Source organism: Schistocerca piceifrons, chromosome 5 (genome assembly GCF_021461385.2).
Source record: "Schistocerca piceifrons isolate TAMUIC-IGC-003096 chromosome 5, iqSchPice1.1, whole genome shotgun sequence".
Classification (NCBI taxonomy): domain Eukaryota; kingdom Metazoa; phylum Arthropoda; class Insecta; order Orthoptera; family Acrididae; genus Schistocerca; species Schistocerca piceifrons.
The window spans coordinates 53,240,607-53,250,458 of NC_060142.1; the positions used below are offsets into that span (position 1 = coordinate 53,240,607).

Here is a 9,852-nt window from a genome sequence, read left to right on the forward strand (position 1 = left end):
CTAACATTTGAATCTCCTTTGCAGACTAACTGCACTTTCCCAGTATTCTAGCAGTAAACTGAAGTCCACCATCCACTTTATTCATGAGTGAACCTATTTGATCATTCCTTTTTACGTCCCTAGAAAATGCTACATCCAGGATTAATATGAGTTGGTCAATTCCAACAGTGGCTCATCAATATTTTAATCATAAGATACTATGGTTCTGTTTTGTTTTGTGAAGGGCACAGCTTTATATTTTTGAACATGTAAAGCAAGTTGCCAATCTTTACACCACTTTGAAGTCTTATCAAGATCTGATGGACTATTTATGGAGTGTCTTTCAGACACTGCTTCATTACAGATAACTGCATCATCTGCAAAAATTCTAAAGTTACTATTAAAATTTTCTATAAGATTGTTAATATACAACACGAATGACTAGGGCACCAACACACTTCCCCCTTTCTGGTTGCGTGGAGAAGGTCGTTCTGTTCAAGATAAGCTCGTTATGTTTGAGCTCAGAATATGTTCTAAGATTCTACAACAAATTGATGTCAAGGGTATTGGACGGTGGTTTTGTGGATCACTTCTATTATCCTTCTTGTAAATGGGTGTGACCTGTGCTGTCTTCCAACTATTGCGTACATTTTTTTGTTTGAGGGATCTATGACAGATTACAGTTACAAGAGGGCTAACTCAATCACAAATTCCATATAGATTCTGATGCGGATTTCATCGGGCCCTAGAGTTTTGTTTGATTTTAACAGTTGCAGTGGTACATGGATTAAACTGGGGTAGTTCTCCTAGGTTTTCCATTTTAAAGGAACATTTGAAAATAGAGTTAAGCATTTCAGTTTTTGCTCATTGCTACCCTCAATTTCAGTTCCTGTCTCATGCACTAACTTCAGCCTTTACATACACCCAGAATTTCTATGGGTTTTGTGAAAGATCATTTGACAATATTCTGCTATGGTAGTCATTGTAGTGCTCTGTTGACAGATAAATATGTTTCATTGAGCATCTCTCTATCTATAGTCCTACACTTTGTTTTACACCTATTATGCAGTAATCTCTGTTTCTTCAGAAGTTTCTATACAGTGACCGTGTACCATGAGGGGTGCCCACCCATTATGAACTATTCTGCTGGGTACGTATCTATTCATTGCATGGTGAATTGTTCCTTTAAGCTTGAGCCGTAACTCTTTTACAGCTCCTGCCTTGTTGCGAAAGTTTCAACTTCCTAATTGATATAGGACACTATTGAATTTTTATCCAGTTTACTGAACATTTCTGCTTGTTTTGATTGTCATTTGTACTTTGGTAATCATTGTTGCCACAGCTAGTTTTGATGTGGATGTCCTCAAAGAGGTCAGGTCTATTTGCTGCTATTAGGACCAGTATATTTCCTTCATTATGGGAATTCTTAACACTGTATTACAGATAGTTTACAGAAACAGCAGTCAGTAATGTTTCACAGGATATCCTATCACATCCACCACTAAGAAAACTATAATCCTCCCAATTGATTGTTAGATGATTAAAGCCCCCACCAGTGATTATACAGTGGAACCTCACGTAGCGAGCATAATTCGTTCCAGAATCTTATTCATAGTGCAAAATAATCGTTAAGCAAAACAATTTATTCCATATAAATTAATGTAAAATACAATAACATGGTACTTTCTTATTCACATTACTTAACTAATTTTTTTTTTACTTGGAAGCTTTATGTAGTCATTTGTTTATGCCAATGCTTCAACAGTTGGTGAAAATGCGACACAGCATTATTGTCAATTAAATTCATAACACACGTTGCCACTGCTTTATTAGGGGTGATGATTTTCAATGTACGATGCAACCGATTCCCATGCTTTCAGCGTTTCTCTTATTGTGCCAGAAGATTGCTGCTTTGCAGTTACCAAATCCTCCTCCCCTTCTGAAGAACTCCTCTCAACAACTTCCTGCTGTGAAACACACTGCAAGTCCTTAAGCTCTTTGGTGGTCATTTCTTGGCTATGATCTTCCACAAGCTCATCGATATCATTGTCATCCACTTCTAATGACATGCTCTTGGCCAAAGACACAATCTCGTTGACTGTAGGCTGCATAGGTACTGACGCAAATGCCTCAGAGTCACATTTGGCAACACACTCCGGCCAAAGCTTCTTCCAAGCAGAAGTGAGAGTTCTCTTGGTAACCTCTTCCCATGCTTTCTGAATCATCTTGATGCATTCAATGATGTGGAAGTGATATTTCCAAAACTCTCTGCGTGAGATTGGTAGCTTCAGTTAACTCAAAGCAATGCTTGAAGAGTGCTGGAGTATAGAGCTTCTTAAACTGAGAAATAATCTCCTGGTCCATAGGCTGGAGTAATGGAGTGGTGTTGGGAGGCAGAAATTGGATCTTGATGAATTGAAATTCTCCAAGAACGTGGTCTTGTAGGCCTGGAGAATGGGCAGGTGCATTGTCCATAACAAGCAAGACATGGAGTGGCAGATTCATCTCAAGCAAATATTTTTTCACTGAAGGACCAAACACTTCATTGACCTAATCACAAAAAAGATCATGTGTAACCCAAGCCTTGTTGTTGGTCCTCCACATCACATTTAACCTGCTTTTCAGAAATTTACACTTCTTGAAGGCTTTTGGAATTTCTGAATGATAAACAAGCAGCAGTTTCATTTTAAAATTGCCTATTGCATTGGCACAGAATAGCAGTGTAAGATGGTCTTTCATTGGCTTGTGACTAGGCAATGCATTCTATCTTGTCACAATTAAAAACCTGTTATGGCAGGTACCCCTCAGAATCTATGAGCATCTTGAAGTTGCTAATGAAGTTCTCTGCTGCCTTTGTGTCAGAGCTGGCTTCTTCACCATTTGTCACAATGCTGTGGATGCCAGTTCTTCTCTTAAGCTCCTCGAACCACCTATGGCTTTCCTTAAATACTTCTTTGGCCCCTGATGATCCTGGTGTCTTCTTAACACGGTCAGTGAAAATCATTCTCGCTTTCTCACACATGATGTTCTCATTAACAGTGTCCCTTTTGCGATTGCTTTCCATTTATCTGCATAAGGAGCAACTTTTCGACACTGTCCTGAATACAGCCGGCCGCGGTGGTCTAGCGGTTTTAGGCGCTCAGTCCGGAACCGCGCGACTGTTACGGTCGCAAGTTCGAATCCTGCCTCGGGCATGGATGTGTGTGATGTCCTTAGGTTAGTTAGGTTTAAGTAGTTCTAAGTTCTAGGGGACTGATGACCATAGATGTTAAGTCCCATAGTGCTCAGAGCCATTTGAACCATTTGTCCAGAATACAAAACCATTGTTTAAACACTCGTCGCTCCATTTGAAGCATCTATGTCATTAATCTTGTCCTTATTCTTGAGGATAATGCAAATAGTTGATGTGCTAAATCAGCAACAATCATACCACGTTTGAATTTTTCGCTGATTTTTACATTCATTTGTAAGGTCATTTTCTTCCTATTGTGGTTGTCTTTTTGCGACATTGTCTTCAGGGACATTTCTACAAAAGTTACTAAAATTTAAACACAAAAAAATATAGATGCACTAATATGGTTGCAGAAAGGGCACTAAACGCAAACTGCAGTATGTACTAAAGACATTGTTCATATGCTGCTGCTGACAATGAAAGGTTTTCATATTGTTGGATGTTTCCCCAATCACATGCAAATTGCTGGTGACATCATACTAAATCTTCGTCACTCATTACGTGAAACATTGCTCATAGGTGAGTCATTTTTTTTACAATTTGTTTTTCTCATTATGCAAATTTTGCATTATGGGAGGTGCTTGTTAAGTGAGGTTCCAGTGTAGTGTAGTTGGGGAGTTTACTTACAAGTGGCAAGGTTTTCTCTAAAGTCTTCAGAACAGCAGGTGATGAGTATGGTGGATGATGAAAGGATCATTTTATGCCCAACCTTGATAGTGAGTCTTGCCCAAAACATCTCACATGCAGCTTCAGTTTCCGTTTTGGTGGATTTGAGGCTCTTGATTTCAATTTTAGATTTCAACCAGCTTTTTGTACGTAGTATTATGTTTGATTCACTGCTTTTCAAGAGTACATCAAACTCTGGCATTTTTTGTGAATGCTTTTGCAGTGAACCATTAGGCTTTTAATAATCTCACCTATGAGAGGAATTTCTTTCAATCTTATACTGATATTTCTGGGTTTCCTACAGCTGTTGTTATCTGGATTGGATGTAGAGTCACTTAATCTAAAAAGCCCTTGTGTGCACCCCACACACAGTCAGGTATCTGAGTAGCAGCCTCTGATGCACAGTGCACACCTAACCCATTTAGGGGGAACCTACAGTTCTCAACCCTATGACACAAGCCCAGGAAGTCACAGCCTAGCTTGGCACAGAACCCTCAGAGTCTCTGGTTCAGTCCTCCCATTCAGCTCAGAACCAGGGAGCCACAAGCAGTTCTGGGTACAGTGATGCAAGTTGTGAGCTTCTGTGAAACTCCATGTGCAAGGCTGTTCTTCTCCACCTTCTCTGCCAGTCACTAGTATGTCCCAAATATGAAACAGGAGCCCAGATGACAGGCATCATTTGTTCCAAGGTGCTCCACAATGTGCAAGTGGTTGCACCCTGTTCCCGCAGTGGCTGCTGGAGTAGCCTCTTCAACATGTTGAATGAGCCTCCTGGGCATACACACTTGAGTGCACCTGATATCTTTCCCTGTCCCTTGCTGTCACATCCCTAAGGTGTACCATCATGTGCTGTACATTTGAACTGCTGACAACCATTAGACCCCTACTCTTTCATGTTTGCCTCCTCTTGATACCAGACAAGGCAGGTTTCCCCAAAACACCTGAAGTGAGTCCCACTGGCTCAATTTCAGTGAAAGACAGCACCTCAGACTTGGTTAGGGGGAACATTACAACACCCTGAGTCCTCCCTATTCTCTGTCCACCCTGTTTAGGACATCTAGCTCTTCCAAAACAATGACTTGCAGCAGCTGCCAATTGTTTGACTATAGTCAGGGCGATTCCCAGCTGCTTACGAATGTCAACCAACTCTTTCTGTGTTAGAGAACGGTATTCACAGTAGGGCTGCATTTTAGCTGGTGTGATATATTACAGGCAATGAAAAAGTAACTTTATATGAAGCCTGCTGATTATCTTCTAATCTGGTGAGCTGAAAAGTGGCTAATTCCTCTCATCATCTGTAGGAAGTTTTAATTTTCTGCTTGAATATGAAGATATCTATGGCTCAGGCTGAGCCTCATAAAATTGTGAGGAAGACCTGTGTTGGGAAACCTGTTAGTGACAGAAAGTGTGGAGAATGTGCTCAACACTTCAAGAGTGGTGATTTTGATGTCAAAGACCACTTGATGGCAGAAGACAAAATGTTTTTGAAGCACTGAAACCAACTGAAACAATCACAGGAGATTGTTATTGAAAGTGACTGATGTGTTTGAGCTGGGCATTGAAAGACAAATGGTGTTATTACAGTGACAGACTGGAAGAGGTGATTTTGCAACATGACAGTACTTGACCCCATGTTGCAAAACCTGTCAAAACATACTTGGAAACATTGAAATGGGAATTCCAACCTCATCGTCCATATTCTCCAGACATGCCCTCTCTGACTACCACCTTTTTCAATCAGTGACACATGGCATGGCTGACCAGTGAACAAGTGCAAAATTGTATCAATTCATAGAGCTTCTGAAAAGACACCCAGTTCTTATGCTGCTGTATTCATATGTGGCCTGAATGAATGGGAGAAAGAAGTGGCCAGCAATGGCCAATACTTTGAATTTTAATATCTTTGTATGTTTAGCACAATAAAGCCTCAAACTTTGAGAAGGAATGGCAAGAGCAAAGTTGTAGACCTAATAATAAGATAAACTTGTGAGATAAAAAAAAATTGTTACAATTGCCACTAATACTATGTTTCAAGATGTCTCAAAAAATTTGATGTGCGGATGAAATTCCAGGCTGACAAAACATTAGTGTTGCACTTCTAATTTCATCTCTTAACCAGGACACTATTCAGTTCCAAGCCATATCATAGTCAGGAATACACTTCTTACAAATGCTGCAGGGGTGGTTACAGAAATTGATCTGTGCAGTGTGAAGTCAAAATGAAAATACTGTCATGCAGTTTTGGGTAAAGACACAATTTGCATGTGTCTTCTTCTGCCTAATCTCTGGAATTGTGCAGGCTCAGAATATTTACATATGAGAAGTGAATTGGCATATAGTGATTCATTTTTTGTGTGGACTGGAAGGTGACATAAGTATTTGCAACTTACTGGTGTTATATAGAGATTAAGCACAATTATACTAAAATTCATCACTATACTTTCACATTTTTCATTGTATTATAGGAAAAAGTGTTTTCAAGAAATATATATCAATGCAGTGTGGATGATTGAGTCGTATTTGACAACCCCACAGAGATTGCTCTTACAAGTGTATTTCATGTGTGTGTGTGTGTGTGTGTGTGTGTGTGTGTGTGTATGAGAGAGAGAGAGAGAGAGAGAGAGCAGGCTGCTGGCATTAACGTCTAGTAATGTGATTAATTTAACTGAATTTTAGCATATTCATATTATCTAGGTCAGAGAGCTAATAGTCCTGTTATTTGTAGTTCCTCATCCTAAATCATTTCAGGCGAATTTCACAATAGTTACTTACCAAGTCTTTGAGTGGTGCCTGCACCAGTACAAATGCTTGTCAAATATCTGCGCGATTAAATGTGTTAAGAATTAAATTTATGAGAGGAAACAGAAAAAAGGGTAATGCACATAAAATTGGAAGATAATTTGTCAGCTATTTTTATGTTGTTGGCTATTTTTAATTTTTACAGGTGTTTTGCTTCTAGATTTAGAGTACAAATTATTATTACAAAGAGTTTAAAATTGAAGATCCTTCTGTTTCACATAGGTTTGATGTTTTCTGCACTGTACTTCAGAGTGGAATGTAAAATATTAAAGGACAAGAGAACAAGTGTTTTAACAACAAAACACGTTAACAATTAAAATCATTTTCTCCTACATTGGAATCATTTTAGTTCAAGATTCCTTAATGTTAGTTGTGCTACCTCTACTACCACTACCACTATATCAAAACACACATGAGTACCTGCCACTAAACCATGAAAACTGACAAGCTTCTTTTGCCATTTTGAGGATTATCAACTCAAGCAAATGCGAAGAAGTGTTTAATACTTTCTGGAATATGACAAAATAAAAAAGTTTATTACAAATGAACATACTGTGTTATTCCTTGGCTTAGAGCAATCAACCAAAGTCAATTATTTCGCAGGGGTGCCACATTCATATTGTAGTTGCTTTGGGATTGGTGTAGGAGAAAACAAATGTCATGTGTTCAGGTATACTACAGAATGTGTTGATAAATTGAAGGCAAATAATGTATGCCACAACCAATTTAAAGGGCTGAGGAGTAAGGAGGCTGGGTACATATGAGTAAAGAAAATGTAAAAAACTGGAAAGGTAGAGGTTGGAATAGGTTAAAGAAACAAAGAATGAGATGTGGATGTATGGAAAGTTGGAAAAGAAATGAAACTAAGATGAAAGAAAAATGAAACAATTTAAAAAGAAGTGAAAAGAAGTTGTTTAAATATCAAGTGCATTTAACAGGGTAAAATGCTATTGTTGAATGCTGCAACAATGAGTTAATTGTGGCAGCACTTGTCAGAGCTCAAAGTCATCACTGCCATGTAGAAGTAAGAAGCAGACAGTAAGCAGACTGTTACAATAAAATTTTGTGCTATTTCTTATGTAAATGAGATTAAGCTACAATTATCACTGTGCCCCCATATTTCAAGTGGAATATATTTTCAACTGTTATTCGCACTGTGAAGAGATTACCTTACCTTCAATCTTTTTCACCAGCATGTTTGTGGTTCCAGGTCATGCTGATGTTGCAAGGTCTATCCTGAAACAACATTCACCACAATATAGATGAGTGCAGTACAGGGTAACTGCTGTTTTTGTGGACAATGCATGGTCCAGTCCAATTTTTTCCTCAGTTATTCACATGAATGCCACATAAGCTGTGTAAAGTAAGTAATATTGGTATGAAGAAAGTTACACTTCTGTTGCAATTTTATACAAAAATGCTTGTTTACAGTGATATAGAACAAGTGATGAAATGGAATGTAAAAATGTTTCTGTATTTATATTCAGTATGTCACTATTTTCTGTTTCCTCCTACCAACCCACAGAATCTTTTCTTTGTGTGTGTGTGTGTGTGTGTGTGTGTGTGTGTGTGTGTGTGTGTGTGTGTGTGTGTACATACACATATATATGTGCACATGTGTGTGCGTGCGTGCGCGTGCACACACACACACACACACACACACACACACACACACAGAGAGAGAGAGAGAGAGAGAGAGAGAGAGAGAGAGAGAGAGAGAGAGGGGTTGGACCACCGATTGTGATAACTGGTTTTGTAAGTGATTTCCTAATGTTCATGACTCAGGATAGTCTTTATTTGTCTTCCTAGTAGTCAAAAGACCTGCATGCTGGTTGAAGTAGACCAAACGTCTTCCATACAGTGAATACCAATGTTTTGTATAAAAATCCACAAGATAGTGCTGCGGCATATGTGTTTTTTTGTAAAAATATCAAATTTCTTTTTAACATTTTTGTGTGCCAGAAAGATTGATTTTAATGTCAAACATGAAATTTTTGAGTGCTGAAAATGTTGTTTCTAGGTCCACAAATATTTCAGCAGCATTTCTAGCAGCACTTGCATACTTTCCTTTTAACAGTACTAAGGCGTTATATGGAGATTGTCATTAAGGATAAGCTTACATATGGTATATAAAGAACAAAGAAGATCAAAAAATGATTAGAAACATTCTTAATTGGCAAAAATGTTGACTAATGAAATTGAAAAATTTTTTGTCATGTTTCTTGTAATTAATGTCATACAGTGTGTAGAGATGTATAGGAGAAAGATTTCTTTAACAGTACATGAACTTTTTAAACAGATTTATTTGTTGACAATGTTAAAATTTTATGGAGGAAGTAAAAGCGTTGTTACTAAAAACAGACAAAAGTATTCATTCATTATTTGTTAAAATGTGTCCAGTAAAACTGTTTTTTTTTTTTTTTTCACCTTCTTCTTATTATTACTATTTCCATTGTTATCTCTGAAAGTATTGATGTCTCTGTTGGTAACTGTCTTTTTTTGTATGACAAAAGTACGAAAGGTATGTGTAAAACTATATCTACATGTATAAAGGATCAGAATGTTAATACTATAAGAATAGTTTCCTCTATTTATTACCAGAGCAGTAATCTGAAGTTTTAAAAAAAATGTTGGACTGCCACTTCAGGTGAATATATAACAGCCTATGTTTTGTGCAACATGTCTAAACAGAAATAAAAGTTGAAGCACAGTGTACAACTTCTTGTTTATGTGACTTTGTTGCGAGTGAGAGATTGTCTTTGCTCATACAGCTATTTATATTGCAGTGGTCATTCACTACTGTGATTTAGTTGTGTCACAATATTAGCAAGGTTTAAATCTGTTAAATGGTAAGAAATTTCAGCTGATTTCAAAACCTTCATGGCCAAAATTTAGCAGAATATGAACTTCTGACAAAAGAATAAAGCAGTACTCAAATCGAGAATTTGTTTGAATTTAAAACTGCATTGCTTATTCCCTTACCTTCCTCCAGCCTGCAAAAATTCTTGCTCATCAGGTATAAGGAGACCTAAAGTTTAATATGGAATTCCAGTTACTTTGCAGCTTGGCATTTTTAACATATTTTTAACATATGTGAAGCATGATCAGAACCAAAAATTGTGTCAAGTATCAGAAGAAAGAGTCCAAGGACCAACCAGTACCTGTAATGATTAATT

At 37.7% G+C, this 9,852-nt stretch overlaps 1 protein-coding gene across 2 annotated transcripts in view; it reads left to right on the top strand.

Annotated features, from left to right (window-relative positions):
• Positions 1-9,637, top strand: part of LOC124798480 (CCR4-NOT transcription complex subunit 10-B) — a 161,524-nt gene extending 151,887 nt beyond the window's left edge. For both annotated transcript variants that reach the window (XM_047261916.1, XM_047261917.1), the window contains exon 13: positions 7,887-9,637. In XM_047261916.1, coding sequence (XP_047117872.1) covers positions 7,887-7,942 — 56 coding nt within the window. In that variant the 3' untranslated portion in view covers positions 7,943-9,637. The remainder of the gene's footprint in view (positions 1-7,886) is intronic.
• The last annotated feature ends 215 nt before the right edge of the window (positions 9,638-9,852 follow it).